This window comes from Quercus lobata, chromosome 3 (genome assembly GCF_001633185.2).
Source record: "Quercus lobata isolate SW786 chromosome 3, ValleyOak3.0 Primary Assembly, whole genome shotgun sequence".
In the NCBI taxonomy this organism is placed as follows: domain Eukaryota; kingdom Viridiplantae; phylum Streptophyta; class Magnoliopsida; order Fagales; family Fagaceae; genus Quercus; species Quercus lobata.
The window spans coordinates 27,485,382-27,512,559 of record NC_044906.1 but is presented as its reverse complement, the minus strand read 5'-3'; the positions used below and the strand labels follow the sequence as shown (position 1 = coordinate 27,512,559).

The 27,178-nt window shown below is 37.6% G+C and overlaps 1 protein-coding gene across 1 annotated transcript; it reads right to left on the bottom strand.

The window, feature by feature from the left end:
- Window positions 1-393: 393 nt before the first annotated feature.
- Window positions 394-25,470, bottom strand: LOC115981583 (ankyrin repeat, PH and SEC7 domain containing protein secG). The gene is made up of 13 exons (XM_031103849.1): window positions 25,272-25,470; window positions 24,932-24,994; window positions 24,479-24,649; window positions 20,693-20,824; window positions 20,077-20,216; window positions 11,983-12,069; window positions 11,470-11,595; window positions 7,006-7,155; window positions 6,313-6,384; window positions 5,441-5,542; window positions 1,278-1,448; window positions 1,103-1,182; window positions 394-668 (listed from the first exon to the last, which is right to left on the bottom strand). Exons 1-13 carry the CDS (start codon window positions 25,300-25,302, stop codon window positions 614-616), a joined length of 1,380 nt encoding a protein of 459 aa, XP_030959709.1. The 5' UTR covers window positions 25,303-25,470; the 3' UTR covers window positions 394-613.
- Window positions 25,471-27,178: the final 1,708 nt, after the last annotated feature.

Genomic DNA, 27,178 nt, shown 5'->3' with positions numbered 1-27,178 from the left:
ATAATTTCTTTTTTAAAATATTGTTTCCTCCCTATTTTCTTTTTGTGTTCACTACAATACTACTGCGACTTTTTTTATTTGGGTTGTAAGAACTACTAATGCAACTTCAAAGTTCTTATGCCCATCCCTTTACATTGAATACATCAATCAAACATTAGACCTCCCTCCACTGATTGTTTTGGATATTTTATTCAAACTTCCCATCAGAACCATATCCTTCAATCTAGCTGTGCTCGCATTTGATTTGTTCGTAGGACCTGGTTCGATATACTCAAAAGACCTTATTTCATTAAAATGCACCTTGCAAGTACTATGAAACTTTGACCCTTCAGACGTTATATACAACTTGAGGAGTTTTAAAAAGTTCAAAGGGGCTGAAATTAGTATGAAACCTCTACCAAAATTGCAGACAATTCTCACTCATAATTGTAAAACAATTACAGCTATCCATTTTTGCTAACTGCAGTTCTCTATGTATACCCCATCATTGCAGCAGGTATATAAATAACAAAAAAGAAAATAAGCTTAACAGTTAACAGTTCCTCACATGTGGGGACCCCCATTCCAGTCCCTCCCCTCTTGTCACAACTTTGAGCTATCAGCAGAAGGCAAGCTATGGTTTTTCCTGATTGGTAACATGAAACTTCCTCCCAGCTTCAACAGCTTCCCTGTAAAGATGGAAGGTAATTAGAGTTTGCAACTAGTTCATAAAAATTGATAAATTACTGATTGTCCTAAAAACTCAAGCTATTAGGAAATGGTAAATTAATTATTTAATCTAACACTCCCCCTTCACATGTGGGTCTAGTCTCCCCTTATTAAGTGGGCCCAACTCATGGTTTTATTTATTTATTCTAGATGGGAGGTAGGTAAGTTATTAAAATATTGTGATTTAATCATTTAATCTAACAAAAACAAAATTTGCAGCCCCCCTGAAGGTCTAAGAAGTCCCATATAACTACAACACACTGTGACTCATTTCACAAATGGTATAGAACTGCAACCATAAAACATTGTTTTTTTTTACTTTTTGATAACTTAGTCATTAGCAACCTTAATCCAAGGCCTAAATAAATCCAAAGAGGGTGGTCGTAATCGCTACCTGAAGGCATTTACAAGCTCCTTATTTTCAGGGTCAAGCTGCACTCCCTCATAAAATGAGTTGGCTGCTTCATCAAATCTCTACAATAATAAGAGTAAGACAAATAACATCAAACTACAAATATCACAATTGTTGTTTCAAATGTTAAGGGCCAGAAGGGAACACGAAAGCATGCCTGTAATAAACGTAGGGCTGCACCTTCCCGATAGCAAGCTTTTGGCCAATCCGGTCTTAATGCTCGGCAGGCCTTTGCATCATCTAAGGCATGCTCAGCTTGATCCAAACGTATCCAACAAAGGCTCCGATTGGAAAGCAAAGTAGCATCAGTGGGATCTAAATCAATTGCCTGTAAATGCATAACCAAACAATAAAGTCACAAATCACAAATCACAATGCCCAAAGCTCATGTGTTATGCTGGCAACATGTCCAATGTAGACAGTATTTCTAGCTATATTAGTGTATAACCACAAATGGAAGCAAAAGGAACACCTAAAAAAGGAGATCCAGACGTAACTTCCCTCACTGGCTCACATGATATCTTTCCAATACAGATATGCTAGGATATGTAGCCAATATGTATCTGTAAATAAGAAAATTAATTTTTGTTTTCTTTTCCATGGATATGCCATATGGCACAACTAATTCATGGATACTTTTGCAGGTAAAAGAATTTTCTTAAGAAAAAAGGGAGTTTAAATGTAAAATACAAAATCTATGGTCTTAGAAAGTTTGAAACCATCAAGACTTAAATATATATAACCATCTTACATGAATCAAGGATCATGTTTTCTTTTAGTATTTATAGTTTAATCATATATACTTCTTTTAAGCCTTGTCATGTTTGTTATTTGTCTTTTAACCTAAAATCTAGCATCATTTAAATTTAAAATTATTTTTTAATATGACATATCCCTGCCTTATTGCATCCTAGATTTTCCAGAATTTATGTATAACCATGCTTGTATCGTATTGTATGCACATATGGGTGCCTCATAGGTCTAGATATATTCTCTGTCCAAACCTTGACCTCATTCAGCTTGGAGAACCCACAAAGCAATACCCAGTCCACCATTGCCGAACCCTCTCTACAAAACCCTCTTCTTTCAACCACATATTCTCAAACTTAAAGGCACTACAACCTTTATTAACACTACCGGCCACCACCAAAAGTGGGCAATGATAAAAAAAAACACGAGAGAGTACCCTTTGAAACATGTTCCCAAAATGATCTACCCAATCCACCGATGCCAAGGTTCTATCAATTCTTGACATACAATGTATCCCTGAATCTCTAAACCAAGTAAAAGAAGCTCCTTCAAGAGGTAAGTCCACAAGGTAGTTAGCCTCAATGAAGTCTGAAAAAGCAAACATAGCCGGGCTAAAGGGCTCACAACCTAATCTCTCACTCGGATATCGAATGATATTGAAATCCCCAATCACACACCATGCCGTATTCCACCTAGAGTGCATCCTTGTAAGCTCCTCCCACAGAGCACCCCGCTGACTATCATCATTAGGACCATACACTCCTAAAGATGCCCATAAAAAATCATCTACAACCCCCTTCAGTAAAAAATTAATAGAAAACTGACCAATAGCACAATCAACTTTTTCATAAACTATCTTGTCCCAAACCAGTAACACCCCCCCTATAGTGTTGCCTGCATCTAGAGCAACCCAATCTAGGAACGGACTACCCCAAAGGCTTCGAACAACAAAAGAGTTTGTAGAAGCCAACTTAGTTTCTTGATAGCAAACAATATCACACTTCCACTCCTTGAGACGATTTTTACATACTTCTCGCTTCTGAGGATTATTTAATCCCCTAACATTCCAAGATAAAAGCCGTAAACTCATTTAACACAGGTAATCACCCCTATACCTACTAAGGAATCTCCGTTCCTCCCCTTTGATGCTACCCCATTATACTTAATTGAAGAAAGCAAACCGTTAAGTTCCCTAAGCCCTTTCTACCTTGAGTTCACAATTTCTTTAGAAGTCCCAAAATTTACAACATCAATGCAATCTTGTTCGAGGAGACGAAACAAAACCAAACATTGATCTTCGTGCTTAACAATAGGAAAACCCACTATTCTACAAAAACCTTTCATCGGGTTACATACCCATTTCGAATTTTTCACCTCTGACCCCCGAACCTCTCCCTCATCAACTTCCTAGATCACCTCCAACTCCTTATGTTCATTGGGATCCCATTTAGATAAAGGTGAACACTCCAATAAGCCACTTTCTTCCTCCCCGTGAGAAAAATCACTAGGATTAACTTCACTGTGCTTCCACTGAAGTAGAAAGTGCTCAGACCCATCCTATGCCAACTCATCCCCATCCTGTGGTAGCTCCTCCCCATCCAAATCTCTCAACGTATTGCTCCATTTTTCTCCCTTCTCCCCTAATACCTCCGTAGAATTATCTATCTCCCCAAAACAGAAGCTCTTCTCGCTACCCAGACCCAACAAAGGAGAAAAATGATTTTGGGCTGCACCCTGATGCCATTGAGGTGAAGAAACAACCTTCCCAGGCCCCTTCGGCCTTGCCAACATCCCTTCTCTAAAATCCCAGCCATCGGACTCTGGATCTCGACCCCCATCCCCCTGCTGGTTGCCGCCTCTCCGATGAACCCACACATGGGAGCCTCCGTCTTCGCACTCACCGCTTCATTAGGATTATCTCCCTCCAAACTAACCAACAGTGAGACCACCAGGACGACATGAACAAGGTCAGCGTTAAGGGCAGAGGCACAAAGTTCCAATTCTGGCACTGCTGCTCTCACTGGTGACTCAGAATCTCCACTCCTTCCTCTCAAACTCTCGCCTACTATCCACGATGACTGAGCATCAGACTTCACTTGAAATAAGTTGGGCTTGACCAAACTACCCTTCCTTTGAGAAGTCACTAGCACCATGGGTTGGGCTTCAACAAGCCCACCTGTTTGTTTTGTGACTTCTGGCCCATCACTTAAAACCTTGGGCCAACTGAACTCCTTAGCACCCAGCCAAGTCACAGAACATCTCCCACCCTCAGACTTGCACGCTCTCAAAGCCAAAGTAGTAGGAGTCAACTTAAATTTAAAAGCCCACGTGGGTCTGCCATTTAAAGCTGAAACATTGCCTTTTATAACTGAAACATTTTCTATAAGTTTTCCATGAATCACGTCCTACCCCAATATAGTTCCAATTTTTTCAAAATTCCTAATCTTTTGCTGATTACCATAAACAGATATAATCTTCCCACTCCGGCCACCATTAGCAAACTGACCACCTCCACTACCATTATCGGATGATACTTTGGCCATAGATACCGGTTTTGCACCAGAGCAAAAGTTCCTTAGCTCTTTCTGAAACAAAGACCAACCAGCACAATTGGAGCTTGCTGGTATCATTATACAACCTCTCCTAGACCCTCCAAAATATACTGCAATAACAACAAAAAGACCAACTTTGTTTGATTTCGCACAAAACTATATCATCTTCCCATTTTCCCTGAATCTTTTACAAAGTGCAACATGACTAGGCACCCAATCTCGTATATCTGCGAGACAAGTATCCACTCCATGCCCCTACGTCCAACCCAAATAGAGCTCTTAACATTCCGACGTGTCTTATGTATAGCATACGAATTAGACCCCCCCCACCCCCCCCCCCCCCCCAAAAAAAAAATCAAAAGAAAAAGAAAAAAGTTTTGCATCAATGTGAAACGACCTCTTGCTGCCCCCAAGGTCAAAGGATTGAGATTTAGGAGAGATGTTATGTGAGGTTTCTATGGAGGGAGAATTTGGTATGGTTAAAGGTGCAAGTACAAGGGTAGGCTGTTTAGGCAAAGCATGGTTAGACCCCTGAGGCGGTGGGGAAGGGGAAGGTAGTGGTGGAGGAGGGGGATAAGGATATGGGAAAAACCCAAACTGTGGAGGAGAGCGAAGGGGAGAGGGAGGAATATGTGGGGGTGCCAAAAGAGGAAAAAAGGATGGTGATGGTTGAGGGAGAGGGTGGGGTGGAGAAGGGGAGTGGAGAGGATGAGGATGGGGTGGGGGGGAGGAGGAGTCATTCAGGGATTCTAAAATTGTCAAAACTTCATAGCATGATTTCCAATTCAAAAGGATGCCAAGGGGAACCGCAAGTATCCAATGAACTTTCTGATACACTACACAAAGCCTTCCGAAAGAAATACTACCATCAATAAAGCAAATTGTAAGACATTATATAAGTTTTCTCAGATATCAAATGAACTATCAAGCAAGAGAGCAAACAAAATGAAAGTCATCTGATTGCAACTGAAAAAGGAAATATTTCAATAGTCAAAGGAGAAAAGATGCAGTTAGTTACTTGTGTATAAGAATCTATAGCCATATGATAATCTTTTCTTTTGAAAGCATCATCTCCTCTTGATTTTGCTTCTGCAGCTTTCTTCTTTGCTTCTGGTGTCACCTAAAATGTTGAACATTCATCAGGGTGACAAACACAAGACTAAAAGAATCCAACAGACTACTTCCAAAATATTTTTTACAAGCATTTGTAGGGATGAAAATCTTTATTCACTGCAACTGCAGAAAAATAGTTTAATACCACAAAGAATCAAATACATTAAATAGATCCCAACAGGTATGAGAACTTGCTGACTTAGTTTATAAACATAAGAGACATATGAGTAGCAAGTTTGGAAATCTTAAGGTGAAAGTACGTAGGTGTAAGTATGTCCAATCCCTTGCAATTGAAGCAGGGGAGAACCATTTCAATGCACCCAAATTTAAAAATTACTCATGAATAGTTTCAAACAATCCCAAAATGGCATCTGGTTTTTCTTTTCAGTAGCATTTAATGCTTCTCCAACTCTGGCTAAAATTTCAGTTGAGATTCAAATTCTTATGGAAGATATTTTGCAGTGATAGTAATACAAGAAAATAAACAAGTAATTGATTCAAAAAAATCCTTAGTTCTGTCTTAATTTTTTTTTGTTGATAACCCTTAGTTCTGTCTATTGGTTGAACTGGTGGTTAAGCAGATAAAATCAGGATATTGAATTCTATATTGGATGTATGGCATTATGTATTGATGTGTTAAGAGTTATGATAATCTGTCCACAGATTATCCTGTCCAAAAGCTGGAAACCATCCAATTTCAGGTGACAATCCTAATGCAAAATTGGATCAGCACTAATGCATAAACAATAAAAGTTACAACACAATAAAAAGTGGCACCTGGGGGAGATCTTGCTTTGATAATGAAGTTTCCTCCAGAATATTAACTTCCTTTTTGTTTCTTGCTTCATCCTGAAAATTTTCCCCTTGAAAGTTAATACAAGAATCAACAATAGCTTAAAGTTTGGCAGAAAAAATATGGAAAACTAACAACAAGCTAGGTAGGAACTATTCAGCTGTCATTTGTTTAGACAATATCAAGCAGAAAATGACCATTTCATAGTGACAAGACTTTGGCATGTTTCTTTGTTGCTTGGGTTATTTTTTATCTTTATCTTTTCTTCTATTTCTTTAGTGGGCATATCTCCTTTCATAGCAAAATTAGACTTTGCTTGTTGCTTGTTATCCTAAACATACACAACCTGTCCTTTTACATGGGAACAGGCCCCAAAATACCTATGAATGGAGAATGAAATTTTTTTTGTAATCTGATCCAGATGAGAAAGGGTAAGTATTTAGTCACCACTATGATATGTATCAGGCTAAGAAAGGAACACAGAGACAGGTCAAAATATTACTTTTAAACTCAAAATGCTGCACCAGGAGATTGTATTTTAAGTTTTCAGTTTAGCAGATATGATTTATTGGATAATAAACTATTAAGTCCACAGAAGCAAAATATGTAAAAATATTGAGTAAGACAGCTTCTTTCTATTCTCCAATATCTAGCACTATATGTCAGGATCTTAATACCTGTTTGCTAATCTCAGACTGCATATAATCAAGTATTCCATCAACAGTCCAATTTGCAATGGTCTGAACTTTTGATGTCAAAGGAAAAAGAATCTCAACAGCTCCTCGATTGCCTCTTGCAGCTGCAACTTGGATTGGCTTTAGACCATCCTGAGATGCAAAGAACATTCAAAATTTATTTCATATTGGAGATAAAGTCAACAGACATTGATGTGACAGAAACCATCTGCAATTTTTTATTTATTAAAGGAATCATACAAGCCACCAATTGAAACAAGAAATGATTCATCATTATGAATAGAAATGGCAGACATGATAGGTCATGGTGCTTAACGCTAGATTTTTGGTTACTTAAGCTGCTTAGTATAGAATATAATCTAGATTGTGCTTTAACTCTAGTTAACCACAAAATTTTTCCAACATTTGACAATTCACAACTAACAGGGTACACACAGTAAGATCAATTTGGAGAGAAATCCAAGTTGGTAAGTGGATTACAGGTTGGGAAAAAAGAGGAAGGTAATCGGGAAGATAGCAGCATTTTGTCTAATAGGGTGCCTTTGGAAGGAGAGAATAAGAAAAACATTTGAGAAGATCTTATATCCATTGTCTTTGCAACAGAGGTTTTACCTATTGAAGAAGGGATTTTCCTCACTTATAATAAAAGAAAGCATTACATATGAATTTTCATGTACACTGAAATTATTTGAATAATCTTTTAATAAGTAAATATTTATTAAAAGGCACCAAAAGGGGCCACATCCCAAGTACACATGGAGTAACACAAAAGAAGAATTTAATTATAAACCAAGCCTGAAAATTTAAATGCAACAATGAATAAAAAGTTTAGTTAACGGAACTTCTTATTGGGCATGGAAACGATACACACTATTAAGCAAGGAATACACTACATATAAATGTCACCATGAGCAAAGACTACACACACACCAAATGTGAGAAGAGAAAAGGCAAACATATATTTCCAGCATGAGGAAGCATACGTATATGACATGTCAACAACCTCTAGCATATTTAAATTACTTAAGCCTAACACAATTTGAAAGGTAGGGAAAGCATTATGCTTGAGCTACTAAAACAAGGAAAAAAAATGTAGGAAGTATCATTTTTCTGTTAACAAGTAGTCTATGAAGCATGGGTGCATTTCCAGATTCGGGTGCGGGTGTGGAACTCAGCAATTTTTGAAAAAGTAGTGTGCGGGTGAGACAGGGTGCAATGATTAAAAAATTATTAAAAATATTTTTATTTATATTCTCTATATATTGCAAAGCATATTTTTTCACATTATATAAACATATACCAAATTTAAGAGCAATAGTAGATGATAACTAAAACATGATGTTCATAAATTAAATACAATCCACAAGTTTGAAACTAAAACATTGAAATTAGAATATAGGGAGGGAGGCAAAGAGGCAATGATGGTTTTAGGGGTTTTTTTTGTTTAAAGATGTTTTTGCACTCTTTTTTTTTTTTTTTTAAATAATAATTCTTACTTGAATTTCGGCTTGATTCAAAGTCAGTATCGGCCTGAATTGGCCAGCCAATACAAACTGATTCGGTGCGAATCAAGAAAAAAAAAAAAAAAAAAAAAAAAAGCACCGACGTGTGGGCAGCGGTGTCGCCCACCGCACCCCGCATTGGACGCCGGTGCAGCACCCCTGTAGCCACGTCGGTGCTTTCCAGCAAGTAGTACAGAGTACCCAAAGCACAATTTTTCTTTTTGCCAATAATTCCATTTTTATGAGTCATTTTTGTAAGAAGAGGTAAAGTGTTCAAAAATCTCTTGAATAACTTTTTTTCTTTTTCTCTTTTTTTTTTTTTTTGGGGGGGGGGGGGGGGGGGGGGGGCCTGAATTTTCTAAGCAGATCAAATACCCCTGGTATTTTCTAATATTTTTTTATATGCCAACCATAATGTAATAACCCTAGCAAATAAAAATGTTTGTGCTGCTCAAGATATAAAGGGTCAATTCGTGACAATGTGGCTCAAACTAACTAATGACCATACCAGAAAGGTAACTTCCTTAAAGCCTAAACTACTTTATAATCCAACCTAACCAAAGAACCTATGATGGAGAAAGCAAAAACCAAAAGACAAGGGAAAGATTCGTGACAATGTGGCTCAAACTAACTAATGGCCATACCAGAAAGGTAGCTTCCTTAAAGCCTAAACTACTTAATAATCCAACCTAACCAAAGAACCTATGATGGAGAAAGCAAAAACCAAAAGACAAGGGAAAGATTGCACAAAAAAATTAAACAAAAAATAAAGAAAGATTTAAAGACTTGACAAGTTACTAATTTTCCTAAAAGTTAAAGTTGTTAGGAAATTGTGAATTTTCTATCACTCCCCATCACGTGTGGGCCCAAACTTCCCTAAATAAATGGGGCCTAACATGTAGGATTTTTAATTTTTTAAATGGGAGGTAGAGTAAAGATAGGGTTCAAACTCAAGACCACCTGCTCTAATACCATGATAAATTACCAATTATCACAAAAGTTTAAACTTGATAGGAGAATTTAATCACTTAACCATTGTTCTAACAAGACTAAATGGATTGCATCAGATTATCTATTTTTGGTTTTAAATAATTTTATTCGAAGGAGGAGAGTTCAAACATACAACGTATATAATTGAACGACTCCTAAAGAGTTAATCTAAGATTCAAAAGATCTACAAATTCTAGAAAAGAGGATGAAGAAATGCTACCAAAGGTAGTTATCCACTCATATAAAGAACATCAAATTATCTATTTTGGACCCCTAATATGTTTCTTCATCATTATTCTATACACCATGATGGAAAAACCAGATAAAGCTCATCTATAACTGTATTTCCTGTTGTGGCTGAACTGATGTACAACTGTAGTCCCATTGTGGCTGAACTTCTACTTGTAGGTGCGTCTGGATTCATTACGTAGATTCTTCGTTACCTATATCATAAATTTCCATGGGTAGATTTGCTAGGTTAGTGGATACCCCCGAAGGCATGGCCACCTTTAGGGCTTAATATAGGATCCCTAACGGTGTTGAACTCCAACACTGTGAGTTAGGCGAGTGGCTGGTCATGAACAGACCTCCTGGCTCAGTAGTGATTCCGATGATCGCCTTCATAGAAGGCAGGATGAAAATTCCCATGAGTAGGGTTATTAGAGACTTCCTTATGAATTAAAGGTTAACCCCCACACAATGCTCCCCCAACGTCTTTAGGGTCCTCGGTAGTGTAGATATGATAAACCATAAGATGGGGACCAACCTCACATGGCATGATGTGAACTGGGTACACAACTACCAAAAAGGGAAGGAAACCAACTACTATGTTAAATGTAGGGTCCCAGCCGTTAGGTTAATTTCTTGTATGCCTGAGTCAAACAAGGGCATGGATGAGGACTTTCTCACCGTCTCGGGAGACTGGCATGATGGATTGCACTGTCCCACCCAAGATAGGGAAACAGGTAGGGTCCCACAGACATTAGATGCGCAAAGGATTTTCATATTTAGATAAAGAAAACTTTTATAAGGATTTTTTTCTAATTTGTGACTTATGTTGCATGTTTATTGGCAAACGAACATCACACCGCCCCGAACAAGAGCTTAGTGAATTTTCCCGAGCTAAACCACATCCTCAGGTTGGAAATTTTTCTTCACAAAGACGGTCAGCTTCGAGCGATGCACATGATCCTTGGTTTCAACCCCATCTCCAAACATTTCCAAAACCATAAACACGTAATCAGAGCTAAGGATCCATGGCTAGCTTTAATTGACATAGCAATTCCTGGCTTTCTAACAACTCCTTCATCTGGAACTCAAGACGCCCAACTTCCATCCCCGCTCATAACCAAACTACTGTACTCCCAGGAGAAGCCCATACCTTCGGACGACGAAGTCAAGAAGTGCACTCCTGAACCCACTTAAGAGGTCACAGACAAAGACTTTGAGATCTTCTACCAGCAAGAGGATCCCGAAGACCTCCCCGACCCCTCCCATCGTCGTCTACTACCCACCCAGGTCAGTACCAACCAAGAAGAAGCCAACATCCCCGAAGGAATGGTGCTAGAGGAGAAGACCTCGAACCTGTTGGCATTGCTCAGCCCATGCTGGGGGTGCTTCCCCAGCAGTTCCAATGGTGCCCCAACCACCAACCCCTACCCCCACGCGTGCGTCCTCTGGTGAGGCTGCTGACAAAAAAAGAAAAAGAGGCCAAAGGGGCAAGGGGTCTGAAGGTGCTGAGGAGGGAGAGATCACCCGCCTATTATTATTATTTTATTTATTTATTTTTTTTTTTTTGAGATAAGTAGGCAGAATATTATATCAACCCACGAGCTTTTTTCCAACACTCCAACAAGTAAATGCATACAGACAAACAAGAGAAAAAGAAACGAAAAATATGTTTTACTACTTAAGTAAAAAAAAAAATTTATGTAGGGAATAGTTATAGCCTCACCTCATCAATAACATTTGGATCAGCTCCAGCTTTCAACAAACAATTTATGATTTCCAAGCTCCCATTATCAGCAGCAATGTATAAAGGGGTTACTCCACCAACACTAATATTAACTTTGGCACCTGCCTATACATTAGAAAATGCAAAAGTTAGGATTGCAGAGAAAAGTTCATATGAAGTAGCACAAATCAAGCTACTAGGCCTATTCTGAGGAACTATATACACAGAAGCATAGATATCAGAGGACTGAAATAACAGATGTTAAGCACCAAAAAAAAAATTCTTTTACATTAGCCCCAAGCTTTACTCAACTATAATATACATTGTGCAATTATAAAGCTCAATTCAAATTAGACAATCATACTTCAGTAATTCACATAAGATTTCATTTACAGAAGTCTAAAATTGTGTATTTGATTGCTAACAAGGTCATTCAGATATCAAAACAATGACAATGGGCGGTGACCCAAAGTCCATGTAATTCATATTATAAGATGAAGAAAATTATAGTACCTGAATCAACAACTCTAAGCATGGCAGCGAACCGGCTGCCACTGTTGACAACAGTGGAGTAATATTATCATCTGTTTCAGCATTAGGCTGCAAAATAAATATCAAATATCAAGAAATTAAATCAAACAATAAAAGAGAATCTCACCTCACATTTCAATGATATAACAAAAGATTCAAGTATGTAATAACACAACCCTGAGAACTCTTAACCAAATGACATAGGGAAACGAAAGAATCAAGTTCAACACTGTAAACAAAAATGCCATGTCAAATAAATTATGTTAACATTTTGTAATTGGTATATGTTTTGTTAAACCACCCAAAAGAACCATATTCTGATTCCTCTTCCAAAACTTTCCAGATGTAATCATGCACACTTTAGCATTTGTCATGGTCTAGAATTTCCGAAACCATTTTTGAGCAAAGGCTGCTAACTTTACAAAGTGTTCTCCTAGGTATACATGAGTTCTTAGCATCAAATATTTTCTGTCCTTTCTATTTAGCTCCTATGCAATGAAGCTTCTGCAAACTTCAGAATCATCCATCAACCAAGTAGATTAGACCACATCAGATCCAAAGAATTGACCCTTCAATCTGACAGCCCGACCAGCAAAATTGTATCCTTCTATCATTGAGATGATGAGATGTCATTGGATGATGACATGTTATCGAGTGTAAGTTGAAAAAACTTCAATTATCAATTTATAATGAATTTTTGAAGCCTGAATCATTTTGCATGCTAAATACAACTTCCTTTTTACAAATGTGAAGACTTGAAGTTGAAAATTTTATGTCCTTCACAGTCATTAACCTCCTATGCGGTGCTTTTGCAAACTTCAGAAATGTCCAGCAACCAAGAAGAATAGACCGCATCAGATTCCAAAAAATTGATCTTTCAAACTGACAGCCCCCCCAGCATTGTATCCTTCTATCATTGAGATAATGAGATGTAGATGGATGATGACAAGATATATATTTGGTGCAAGTCAAAAAATGTCTATTATAAATTTATAATGAATTTTTGAATTCCAAATTGTTTTGCATGCTAAATGCAACTTCCATTTTTACAAATGTGGAGACTTAAAGTTGAAAAACTTACATCCTTTACTGTCAATAATGAGTATTGTGGCTCTAATTAGCTAACAAAGATGACTCTTAAGAACTAATGGGATCCTTGCATGATGGATCCCAAACCTATTAAATAATATATTGTGCAACAATTTCTATGAGGCCCTGCACACACCATTGCAAAATTGAGAGCCAACTAGTATGATAGTTCCGCCGACAAAGATACTTCAGTGGAGTCTCTGTTGGTGAGACGATCTGAAGGGGAGAGGCAGAGTTGGAATTAGATTCTATTAGGATTTTAATGATTGAGAGTTGGACTTGGTAGTTTCTTTTCTCCACTTCTAGAATACCATGTTCTGCTTAGAGAGGATGGAGACCGGGTGAGGCAAAGCTGCGGAAGCTAAAGAATGGGGTGTTTGATATCCATTCTTTCTATAATGCTTTGAGGGGGTTCACTTATGTCATTTTCCATTGAAAAGGCATTTGGGGCATGAAGACCCCATAGAGGGTTTCCTTTTTTTGTAGATAGCGGTTTGGGGGGAAGATTCTCATGAAAATATTAGGGCTGGTGCTATATGTGTCGGTGTAATGGGGAAACGATGGACCACATTTTGATTCATTGCAAGGAAGCCAATCATTTGTGAAGTTTTGTTTACAGGGCTTTTGGGATTCATTGGGTCCTGCAGGAGAGTGATTGATCCTATGTATGGATGGAGAAATTAGATGGGTAAACATATTTTTTTTTTGATAGATAATATGAGTTTTATTGATGAAAAAGAACAATGTGTTTATGATTGTAAACTCACTGCCCTTGAAACAAATACAATCAAATCATAAGGAAAGTCTAATAGAGATAAGGAAATCAAACAAGGAACTACAGTGCATAAGACCCCAAATACGAGACCACTCAAACAAAGTCCTAGCAAGCAAGTTCTTCAACATATCTATAGCTCTCTCAACGTCCTCAAAAGTTCGGGCATTGCATTCCTTCCATACTAACCACATAAGGCATGCTGGTACCATATTCCAAACCTTTGAAGAGTAAGTTCCCAACCAATTCCTCCAAGCAAAAAGAAGAGAAACAATAGTATCCGGCATCACCCACTGAACCCCAAACATAATAAGGACCTCACTCCACAAAGTAGATGCAAACTTACAATGAAGCAAAAGGTGATCCACAGTTTCCTCATCACACCTACATAGACAACACCAGTTAACAAGGGGCAAGTTCTTCTCAACAAGGTCATCTATTGTGAGAATCCCACCCCTAGCAGCAGTCCATAAGAAGAAAGATACCCTTTAAGGGACCTTTACACTCCAAATGCTTTGCCGAGGGAAAGAAACAGAAGGGGCTTTCAATAAAGGATCGCACATCAAAAACACCACTGCGATTCAACTGCCAAATCAAGATATCCTCACCCTCCCCACTAGGCATCCTAGCAGAGACATGCTCATAGAAAGAATAAAATCTCCTCAACTCCCATTCATTAAAATTGTGACGGAAAATGAAGTTCCAACTCCTACCTCCCCCATCTGGTGCAAAAATAACCATGTCAGAAATCAAAGTTTCCTGAACCACAGAACAGACAAACAATTCCGGGTATAATTCTTTCAAAGGAATAGGACCACTCCAAGGGCCGTGCCAAAACCGAATACGATTGTCCTCTCCCGCTGCATACACCACATGACCGAAAAAATTATCTGCACCTTTCCTAATATTCTTCCATAACCCACAACAATGAGTCCCTCTCACAACTCTAGTGCACCAACCTCCACTACCCTCTCCATATTTGGTGGCTATTACCTGACGCCATAAATGGGTAGCTTCCTTCCCAAACCGCCAAAGCCACTTCCAAAGTAGAGGTTGGTTAAAAAGCCCAATCTTTCGAATCCCCAAACCCCCTTTCTCCACCAACCAAACAACCTTCTCCCAAGCAACAAGCGGATATCTGAAAACTTCATTAGAGCTCCCCCACAGGAAATTCATCTGAATTCTCTCTAGTCTGTCTACTATGTGTTGCAGAATTGTAAACAACGATAGGTAATAAGTTGAGAGACTCGACAAAGTACTCTTCAATAAAGTAAGCCTACCTCCTTTTGACAAATACAACTGCTTCCAACCAGCAAGCTTTTTCTCCACCCTTTCTAAAATAGGATTCCAAATCGAAGCATCCTTGAAATGAGCCCCAAGAGGCATTCCCAAATAAGACATAGGCAAACGACCAACCTTATAACATAGGATACGAGCCAAAGCATCCAAATTCCCAACCTCACCAACTGGCACAATTTCACTCTTGCCAACATTTACTTTTAAGCCTGTAATAGCTTCAAAAAAGATCCAACACCATCCGTATATATAATAATTGTTCCCTAGATGCATCACAGAAAAGAATAGTATCATCAGCAAACAGAGGATGAGAAATATGCAAACCTCCTCACGCATTGGGGCTTGCCTAGAACCCCTTAAGAAAGTCACCCTCTTCTGTCCTCCTCAATAACCTACTCAGCACCTCCATAACCAACAAGAACAAAAGAGGAGATAAAGGATCTCCTTGACGAAGACCACGCGAGCTACCAAAAAAGCCAGCCGAGGACCCATTAATAAGCACTGAGAAACAAACTATAGTGATACAGGCCTTCATCCACCTCCCCCACTTCTCCCCAAAACTCATCCTCTCCATAAGGTAAAATAAAGCATTCCAATTTACATGATCATAAGCCTTCTCTATATCCAACTTAATAATCACACCTGGAACACCACTCTTCACTCTACTATCCAAACATTCATTTGCTATAAGAACAGAATCAAGAATCTGTCTTCCCCCTACAGAGGCATTCAAGGAGTTGGATATTAGTTTGTCCAATACACTTCGAAACCTATAAGCCAACACTTTTGATAGAAGTTTGTACAAACTTCCCACAAGACTAATGGGCCGAAAATCTTTAATATTGACAGCATTAATCTTCTTAGGTATCAAACACAAAAAAGTAGCATTTAGAGATTTCTCAAATATGCATTGGCTATGAAAGTCTGCAAAAAAAGCCATAACATCCTCTTCAATCACACACCAACACTTTTGGAAGAAAGCAATGGTAAAGCCATCAGGACCAGGAGCCTTATCACTCTCAGCCTCCCGAAAAGCCACAATGATCTCCTCCCTATCAAACTCCCTTTCAAGAGCAAGCCTATCAGACTTATCCAAACTAGCAAAATCTAACCCATCACTAGTGGGCCTCCAATCCTTAGGTTCCTGATAAAGACTCTTATAAAACCCCACCACCTGATCCTGAATATCTAATTCAGCTTCATATATAATGCCATCAACCTCCACACCCCTCATGGTATTAGCTCATCTACGTGAATTAGCAAGCCTGTGGAAAACCTAGTATTACTGTCCCCCTCCTTTAAGAACAAAGCCCTTGATTTCTGCATCCAAGAAATCTCCTCCAAAGAAGCTAAAGATTCGATTTCTGCCTTAATCTCTATTTTTCTTGCTTTATCTGCCATAGTCAGCACTTGCAAACCTTCTCTCATATCCAAATCCAACAAATCAGACAACAAACATTTTTTTCTAAAATGCACATCCCCAAAAACATATTTATTCCAACACTTCAAGTCTTTTTTAAGAGCCTTGAATTTACATGCTAGAACATAACTAGGGAATCCCACAAAATGATAACTGTTCCACCACCACCTAACTCGATCCACGAAACCCTCCACTTTAAGCCACATATTCTCAAATTTAAAGGGACTTTTCCCCCTTGCCATGCCTCCTGCCTCCACTAGAGTAGGACAATGATTAGAAACCACACGAAGGAGAGGCCTTTGAATCACATCCAAGAAGTGTTCCTCCCAATCAACTGAAACCAAAACTCTATCTATACGAGACATAGCAGGGTTTGCTGAATCTCTAAACCACGTATACTCACCCCCAACCAAAGGAAGATCAACCAAAAAATTCCTCTCAATAAAGTCCGAAAAATTGAACACGGCTGGACAAAATGAATTACAACCAAGACGCTCTGCCGGGTATCTAATAATGTTGAAATCACCTAAAACACACTAAGCTGAACTCCATCTCACTCTCACACTATCAAGCTCTGCCCATAGAGCATCCCTCAAACCGGCAACATTTGGGCCATAAACTTCCGTACATATCCAAACAAAACCATCTGCCACCCCCTTCAACAAGACCGAAACAGAAAAGCTACCCACCACACAATCAATTTTCTCATACACCCTTGTGTCCCAGATCACAAGAATACCTCCCGCTGTGTGAATGGCATCTAAAGCCACCCAATCTACATAAGAACTGCCCCAAAGACTTTTCACCGCAACAGAATTGGTACAGTCCAATTTGGTTTCTTGAAAACACACAACCTCACACTTCCATTCCTTGAGTAAGTTCTTCACAGTATCCCTCTTATGATGATTGTTAAATTCTCTCACATTCCAAGATAAAAGTCTCAAATTCATGGACAACTATCAGAACCCAACCCACTGAACTTCACAATCTCCCTGGTTCGTTTACCAGCTTGACCATCATAATTAATTGTAGAAATTAAATTCCGTAATTCCCTCATACCTTTTGTAGAGGAAGAAGCAGTGCGACGAAGGCTGCCTGCCGCAGCTTGTTTCTCCCACACTTGCTCAAGTCGTTGAAAAAATTCAACACACTGCCTCTCACAAGAATCTAGGGAGAAACCCACCCACTTACCGAAGCCCTTAACCTTCTTACTTACCCAAGCCGGAGGTTCCAAATCATCCTCCACAGGGATGTCAACTGGGTCATCTTCCTCTGCCATTAACACCAAACCCCCATTAGGATCCCATTGAGCCAAAGGTACATATTCCATCAACTGCCGCTCCTCATCCCTAACCGACTCCATGGGATTGTCCCAATTCAACAACAGCGACTCTTCTTCGAAAGAATCTGAAACTGATTCAAAAATAGGAGAAAACTTGTTTTGTTCTAGTATAGGCTGATGGCAAGACACCCCAGGCCTCTTTACTGGTGTCGTCAAACACTCCACCACAGCATCAGTGAAGCAGGGATGACCAACAGAATTCGAAACAGACGAAATCTCCACAGCCCCACTGATCGGACAGTCTGTCGCTGGGTCATCGGCAACTAAGACAGTGGAAGGAACCCCCACCTCGGCGCCGCTGCCTGTACAAACGATCGGAGCAAAAACCTCCTACACCGCCCTATTGGGACCTCCATCAGAAGTTAATAGAGCCCCTCCCATCTCGCTGGTACAACCCATCGGAACAAAAAACTCCTGCACCACCGTATCAGAACCTCCATCGGAAATTGGAAGATCCCCTCCCATCTCACCGGAACCTAGCGTTGACTTCTCTACACTGACGTGGGAGCCCGATCCTTCACCTTGCTCACAAGATCGTGACACGCCTTGTGATTTCAAGTGGGTTAAGTCACCGGTATGATTCTGCTTAGTTTTGGCCAGAAGGTCATCTTGGGCTTGTTTAAAAGGCCCACCATGTGCTTGCTTAAGAGGTCCGAGTTCAATATCTGGAACTTGGTTCCCTTATGTTTCATGTGGAGTACATGGCAGGAACTTAATAGGTGTACGTTTGAGGATGTGCAGAGTACAGGGGATCGGCTTATAGCCACCTTCATAGAGTCTTTATTTGATCAGTTTCCAGCAGGGGGTTTTACACGTAGAGACTCCACTCCATTGTTTTTAGAGTCTCTATCCTTTTGTACATTTCTTTTTTCTTTTTTGTAATTCTTTAGTCTAATTTGTGTCATTCGTACACGAAGTAGTCTCCAATTAATGAAATAATTCTTATAAAAAAAAAATTAGAATAGGGATGAAGTGTGATGTAGTACAAACTCAATACAAAAATAGTATCAAAATACCAAGACATGTAATAACCCATCTATAGCATGCCTAATAAAGAAGCATCCAATAACAAATATCAACAGCAGATCAAAAAACTAACATTAGGCAGGAAGTCCACAGATAGATGGACACCGAAACCCAAACACCAAGCCTAAGTCCACTTGACACATCAGGGAGTCCCTCCTAAATAAACAATACTAAACTTGCCCACATAAGGTGCATAATCCTACCAGAGGAACCAAGGAGAAAAGTGAGGTCCTGTTGGTCTAGAAGTAGGCAACACCAGACTCAGGAAATGTTCTACTAGCCTCTAAAACCAGTCACGCAAGGACAAGGGCTTGAAAGACTAAGAAAGGCCCCACAGGATTTTATTTATTTATTTTTTTTTTTTGATAGGTAAGAAAAATTTGTATTAAAAAGAAGCTACTTCATCAAAGAGATGAAGTAAATGAAGGAAATATATACAAGCAACAAAGGAAAACAAAACAACTTATGTACAAGAAAAAAGTGAATCTAAAAACAGCGGAATGGATTTTGAAGAAGTAGGGTGTCCCCTTTATATCATATATCTTATTACTTATCAAAAAAATAGAAGCAAAATCCCACGCACAAGACCAATCAAACAAAGTGGTCACAAACAATTCTAAGAGCTTATCCCCAGAAAGCACCAAATCTTCAAATATGGGATTATTTTTCTCCTTCCAAATAATCCACATCACAAAATGTGGTACCAAATTCCAAACATTTGAAGAATGCTTCCCCAACCAATTCCTCCAACTGGCCAACGAGTCAATAACCCTTTTAGGTAGAACCCAAGAAACACCAAATGATCTAGGGAAAAACTCCATAACCGAAAAACCTCACCACAATGTAGAAGCAAATGATCCACACTCTCCCCATTACATTTACACATGCAACGCCAATCCATAATAGTGCAGCCCCACAGGAATTAAAAAACCAAAAAACATCTAGAGAGGCCTCATAAGCCAAGAATAACATATTTTGGGACTCTTGATTTTTAAAATAAAGTAAAGGTAAGTTAGGAAATTAATTTATAATGTGTCTGTTGGCTTTTCAATGAAGATCATATTTTTGGACATCCTATGATAAAATAGAGGACGGAGATATAATTATATGAACTACAAAATGCAAGCTTACATTAGCATGGTGTTCCAATAGAACTTTCACGGCATCTGGTTGTCCATGACCAGCAGCCCAAATTAATGGAGTGCCAGCATCACTTTGTGAATCAACATCAACAACTTTGGAAAGTAAAATCTTCAGCAACTTAATTTCTCCTGTAAGAATTAACAAAGTATAACCACATTGAGATTTGAAATGAAAAAATCAGTGAAATTGAGAAATATTAAATTCTTTGCATCTAGCCATATCATGAAAACATGTAAATCCCACAACAGAACATTTAAATATAAGGTCATAGAGATATGGAAGATCTTTTAATTATAGAGCTTTGGAATGGTTAGTTTTAGAAGGCTAGTTTCTGAGATTAAAATTCTGTTCAGGTTGATAAAGCACAGAAATGAACATAAGTTTTCAAATTATCATAATATCTCCATGATTAGGACCACAGAAACAAATAACTCCATCATGCTAAAAAGAGATTAAAAGTGATGGAGAGGTGACTTTTTACTCATAAGGAGAGGTCATGCAAAGCAGAAAAGTTAGCAATAAACGTTCCAAATATGCACGTACAGGCACACGCACACACAAAAACCCAAAAAGGAAGACAATGAATGAAAATTAGACAGCGCACCTATTCCAGCAGAATGGTGCAGGGCTGTGGCCCCTAAGTCACTAGGTATAGTGGGATTGGCACCACCCTCGAGAAGGTATTTGGCAGTATCAGTATGTCCTTGCCGAGCAGCATGAATAAGAGGAGTCTCACCTGTAGATAAATTACAAAAATCAATGGATTAGCCAAAACATCATTATAATAACCATAACAAGTCTATCCAAGGAGAAGAATGTCATCTCAAGTTTACATTTGTAAACTATTAAATCAAAGACACGTATTGGTCAACCATAGATATTATGACAAATTTGTTTACCAATGATAAAAATATATGACTCATGAATTAACTACCAAATCCAAGATTACAGTAGCATCTGAATAACATATAATTATAAGAGTAAATCACGAGGTTTGACAATAAGCTTTGCATTAATTGTGAACCTACAAGTGCCCTCCTGATTTTCCTTCATCCTGATAACACAACCCTTCTGTGATGTCTTACTATCAAAGTGTACTTCTAAGATCAAAAGCATGACTTGTTACAACTTGAAGGAATGAAATATACAATGCAAGATGATGAATTCTTATTGCAAGGAGAAAAAAGAACTTCTAATCCGTTATATGGTCTTTAACAAGTTACATGGTAATTCTATGCCCTTGTGATGCAATTTGGCAAAATTTTTTTTTTTTTTTTTTTTTTGATAAGTAATAAGAATTCATTGATGATAAAATAAGAGACACCCAAGCACACAGGGAGTATACAGGGGTGAACAAGTCAAGAACGAAAATTACAAAAGTCAAGTAAATCTAAAATAGAAAAAGGATGGTTTCTCCACACAGAGAACTAGTCAAGTAAGGTTTGGATAAAAAGAAGCTTGAGGTCAGGCATAGCATGCTCAATGTCTTCAAAGCATCTACTATTCCTCTCCTTCCAAATACACCACATCAAACAAAGAGGAACGACCTTCCAAATAACTCCATTGCGGTGGCGACCAAAGCGACCTTGCCAGCAAGCAAAGAGCCCAACAACAGACAAAGGCATGACCCAACTCACTCCAAATAAACCAAAAACCATATCCCATTACTCCGAAGCAACCGGGCAATGAAGGAAAAGATGGTCAACACTTTCACTATTACACTTGCACATATAACACCAATCCAAAATGCAAACCTTTCTTTTCCTTAGATTGTCAATGGTCAAACATTTCCCCAAGGCTGCGGTCCAGACAAAAAAAGCCACTCTAGAGGGGATCTTCTGCTTCCAAATGCTTTTCTAAGGGAAAAATTGCTCACTATGACCAACAAGAAGATGGTAGTATGCACTAACCGTGAACCCCTTACTCTTACAAGGCAGCCAATATCTCTTATCCTCCTCGATTCCCCTTACAGGAGTGCTATAAATGGAATTGATGAAGCTCCTGAAAACTTCCAATTCACGATTATGCACCTCCCTACAAAACTGAATCTCCCAATGGAGGATTCCATTGGAGTACCTCATTAGATCTGCCACACTTGCCTCTTTGCTACAGCTAATCCTATATAATTCGGGATAGCGGACTGCGAAAGAAGAAGTCCCACACCAACAATCTAGCCAAAATTGCACTTTTGAACCATCTCCAATATCATACATAATAAACCGAGATAAAGAGTGCCACCCCCTGCTAATATTTTTCCACAAACTGACACCATAAGGACCAGAGGAAAAGCTAGAACACCAACCACCCCAATCACAACCATACTTTACCTCTATCACTTGACGCCAAAGAGCATCCCTTTCTTGCCCAAATCTCCAAAGCCATTTCCCTAAAAGAGCTATATTGAAAGTTCTCAGGTTCCTAATCCCTAAACCACCTGAAGAAATACACACCGTAGACCAATCAACCAAATGAAATTTGGGCTCATCTCCTAGGCCACCCCACAGAAAGTCCCGCTGAAGTCTAGCAATACGGTTGGCCACAGAGGTAGGAATACGGAATAAAGAGAGAAAATAAGTAGGAAGGTTAGAGAGAGTGCTTTTAATTAAAGTGACTCTACCTCCCTTGGATAAATATAATTTTGCCCTTCATGTTGTTTTTTTTTTTAATTGTTGATGAGTAATACCGAATTGCATTAAAATAAGACTATATATATATATACACACACACACACACACACAGAGGTTCCCGTACTAAATCAAAAGTACAATGAATCTATGAAATCCCACATATTTGATGGTATACCCTCATCCCAAGATACACAACAGAAATGAGACCCAACAAAATGAGATTTCAATCTCTCTATAGACAACTCTTGCCCCTCAAAAGTCATCCAAAGATGCACAACAGAAACAAGACCCAACAAAATGAGAATTCAATCTCTCTACAGACAACTCTTGCCCCTCAAAAATCCTCCTGTCGTTTCCCAATCCCTCTAATTTTGCCACATCAAACATGACAGAACCATATTCAATACCCTATTCCTAAAAGAATTTTTTCTATGTTGCCAACATTGAAGCACTCAACATACCATATTCGACATCACCCATTATACCCCAAAAGCTGCAAACTCATAAATCCCTCGCTATTGGACAATACAATAGCAAATTATCAACTTATTCCCCATGCTGTTTACATATACAACATTGATCCACTATGAACTTGGGGGTTTAATAAGATTTTCTTTGATGACGTAGGTTTAATAAGATTTTTTTTTTATAGGGAGTATTGTCCCTGATGAAGCAGTCCACAAAGAAAGCTATGCTCAAAGACACAACCCACTATTGCCTTCCAATGAGGTCTGATACAACAGGTCCTCTTAATTTGTTCTGAATACAACACCTCAAAGAAATTGGTGAACATCTCCAATTTCCAATCTAGCGCAGGCCTCACAAAGATTGGATAATATGAAAATTATATAATGTGATCTTATTATATCAAGTATCTTATAAAGTTTTAAGTAAACATATTTTGGTCTTTTTTTTTTCACATGTAAATAATTTTGCGCAAAAAGGGGGCTAAACTCTAAACGATTTCATTAAAATATTTTGGTCATTTTTTTGAAGGACAAGAAGCTTACTTGGTAAGTTGTAGTGGGAATGACATCCCCCATTGCTTTTTCAGACATCATAACTAAAATAATCCAAAGTTGCTCTGACTAGACATTGATTTTAGCAAAAGTATTCTAGCAAAATTATTTATTTAGCTAATTATCTGTTGCAATAAACTATAAAAGTATACAACTAATCTATCACATTGTTACTGCCATTTTATTTTATTTTTTTTAGTAGTCCAACCACAAGGAAGGGCGTCCATTCAAACAAGAAAAAGTACCATAACATTCACTGGACAAGAGACTGGGGATGAAAGAGTCCATATTATAATAATAATAATAATAAAACAACCAAGAGCTTAAAACTGACCAAACAATTTTCAGTTTTTGAAGTCATATTCAACAGCCATAGAAATCTATCCAACACTATAATCATTGATAGAGAGACAAAAAATAATTTGGAGAGCGTGCAATTCCAAAGTTTTGAGGATGTTGAGAGGAATCTGCTGGATCTTAAGCTCTTCTTTCTTAAAAAACTTGTTAGAATGGTTATCAGTTGTGAGATGTTTTTCTATTTGTTCAATTTGTTATTTGATAGATCATTGGAATTGCATCTACATAATGTAAATTCCAGATTCCTGAATTTTTTTCCCTCAAAGATAATTCAAAAGGGTGCCTATTTTCAAATCTAAAAGAATCAATCAACATGCTCCAAACCAATGTCGAAGAGGACATGAAGAAAATAACGAATACAGACAATGCATAAGATTAGGCGCATACCTTCTTCATCCTTCGAATCAACATCGAGCTTCAACTCCTCCAACAAGTACTTGCAAACCTCAGTCTGCCCCTCCCTTGCAGCAAAGTGAAGCGCCCCTCGTTTGTTTGCATCCTTAATATCCGCTACAGTTCTCGCCAAACCCTTTCCCTCATCGAGTTGCCCCGCCAAATCTATTGCAATAAAATTAAACTCAAATAAATATTATTTTTTTTATATATAAGTAAAAATCAAAATCAAAATTTGCACATATACTACTGATGCACACACAAATACCCAAATTAAAAACCAAAATTAGCATACATTCAATGATATGCACTCAAATAGCCAAGAGCCTTGTAGCTTAGTGGCATAGTCTGCTCTCCTAAGTGAAAAGAACCAGAGTTCAAATCCCCACTACCCCATTGTTGTAACTATCAAATTATCCAAAAAAAGATGCAAAAATATGAGCTTACTCTTTAAGAGATCAAGATTGCCAATACGAGCAGCATTGAGAAATTGTTGAACTTTCTGCCTCACTGCATATAGCAACAGGAATTCAGAGAGAATGAGAGATAAGAATTATTAACCATTGAACTTTCTGCTTCCATATGAATATATATAAACACACAGACACACAGAAAGAAAAGCATTCAAGTACGCATATTAAGTGTTACCAAGCACAGAGCATAAATAAATAAATAAAAGAATCAAATTTACAAATTTTTCAAGTTTTTCTTGTGCTTATGTGGTTTTGTGCATATGGGTCTGTGTCAATGTGTCTGTATTTATGAGAGAGAGAGAAAGAGAGAAGACCTGCAAGAGCATCGGAAGCATCGGAAGCCATGAATGATGTGATAAGGTGATGATAAGGTGAAGAACGAAAGTAGTAGTTTCTAAAACCCTAAAGAAAGAAAGCTCCTCTCTTCTCTTTTGGGGTTCTTATAAATTTTGTTTTAGTTTCAGAGAGACTTTTCAAGTGAGAGAGCTCTTTGAGTTTGAGAGAGAGACAGCATCTAAAAGGGTACAAGGAAGTACCAAAACAGTCGTGGTTAAAATAATACTTTTTTTTTTTAGTACATAATTTTTTTTTATGGGTTTGAGTATTTATAATTTTTTTTAAAGAGTAGTAAGTATTTTTAATACACACAAAATGGGAAGGAGGTCTTAAAAATACTGACAATGAAGTATTTTTATTTAATTTTTTTTTTTTGAAGCCGAGGAGTATTTATAAAATTGAAAGCACACAAATGATTTTTTTTTCTTTTTGAATATAATCGAAATATTATTAGCAATTCAATAAGTCAGATAACATTAAATGTTTCATATATTCTTTTTGGTTGTAATTGTGACAAAATAGTGTAATTGCCCTATAATTTCATAATAGTATAAACTATAGATAATGTCGTAAATGAATCAAGCCAATCATGAACAATTCGGACTCGAATTGATAAAAAGTTTGTTCATATTTGTTTGTTTATAATTAAATCAAGCTTAAGCCTTAATTTTAGACTTGTTTAATAAACAAGCCGAGCCCAAGCAAAAAAATTTGTCTAGAAACAAACTCATGAGCTATTAGGCTTGATACAAAACAATTCAAACATAGACTTATTTATAAGTTTATATATATTAGCTAAATATACTCATTACACATATCTTAATAATAACATGGCCAACATGAGACCACTACCAATTACCTTAATTTTTTCTTTCCTCTAAACTGACCAAGAACCACTTTAGACTATAGTTACATTTAAAAATTAATTACTTAATTAAGTTGGTCATATATAATCCTTCCCTATCAATCATTTAAAGTAAAATTATAAAACATATTAATATTTTTTTTTTATTCATAATAGTTACAAACAAGTATTTTTCTAGTTCTTCACCATCTAACGTAAATGAAAAAAAATTGTATTTTGAACAATTGATGAAATTGTAGAGTGTAGACAGAGAATGATGAATGAATGAATTTAAGTATGTAAAGTTTTAATTTGAATAATAGCTAATCATAGGTAGGACTAGATGCATGATAAAATGAGTATACTATTTTCATTTTCATTCTTCTTAATTTTAGAGATTTAAGTATTTGATAATGTAATTTTTTTAGATCTCAAACTCAAAAACTTGACCTGAGCTTGAGTTTAGGCTTGATATTAAGCTTGAGCTTAGCTTGACTAATTAATTAAGCAAAACCAAGCCAAACTCAAGAGTTTTGGTTTTCCTATGAACTCAAGTTCAAACACTATTCTTAGGCTTGTCACGAGTGTTAGGGTCATATTTTATACGTAATTAGCTAATCTTTTGACAAAACACATTTTACTTGTAATTGGGTAGATCTAAGTTGGGTTTAATGTATCAAGAAGTGTGTTGTTCTAACATCTCAAGTGGAATCATTAAAAATAAAAGGTTTGATCGAAGAAACAAATGAAGAAAAATTGTTTCATTAAAGCTTGACACTAGCTCAACACTAGCTGCTATCAAAGAATAATGAAGAAACTTGACACAGGCTCGATCTATCGAGAATTACGATTTCAAATTTCTCATATTTGAATTTCGGCCTATGATGACTTGAATGATTAGGATTTCTCTCTCTACAACCCTATACATATATAAGGCTTATTTTAGAAGTCATAAAGTACAAAAACAAAGACCTAAAACTCATATATTCTGTGTGAAGCTACTGCATTTGTACGCCTTAGGGTTTTGTAACCAAGTATTTC

What these genes read in the sequence shown, in the direction of transcription:
- LOC115981583 (XM_031103849.1), bottom strand. Translation starts at nt 25,302, where the DNA reads ATGGCTTCCGATGCTTCCGATGCTCTTGCAG. An exon ending in CAATCTTGATCTCTTAAAGA is followed by an intron (nt 24,650 to 24,931) that starts GTAAGCTCATAT and finishes TTATTGCAATAG; the next exon opens with ATTTGGCGGGGCAACTCGAT. An exon ending in CAGCCCTACGTTTATTACAG is followed by an intron (nt 1,183 to 1,277) that starts GCATGCTTTCGT and finishes TTATTATTGTAG; the next exon opens with AGATTTGATGAAGCAGCCAA.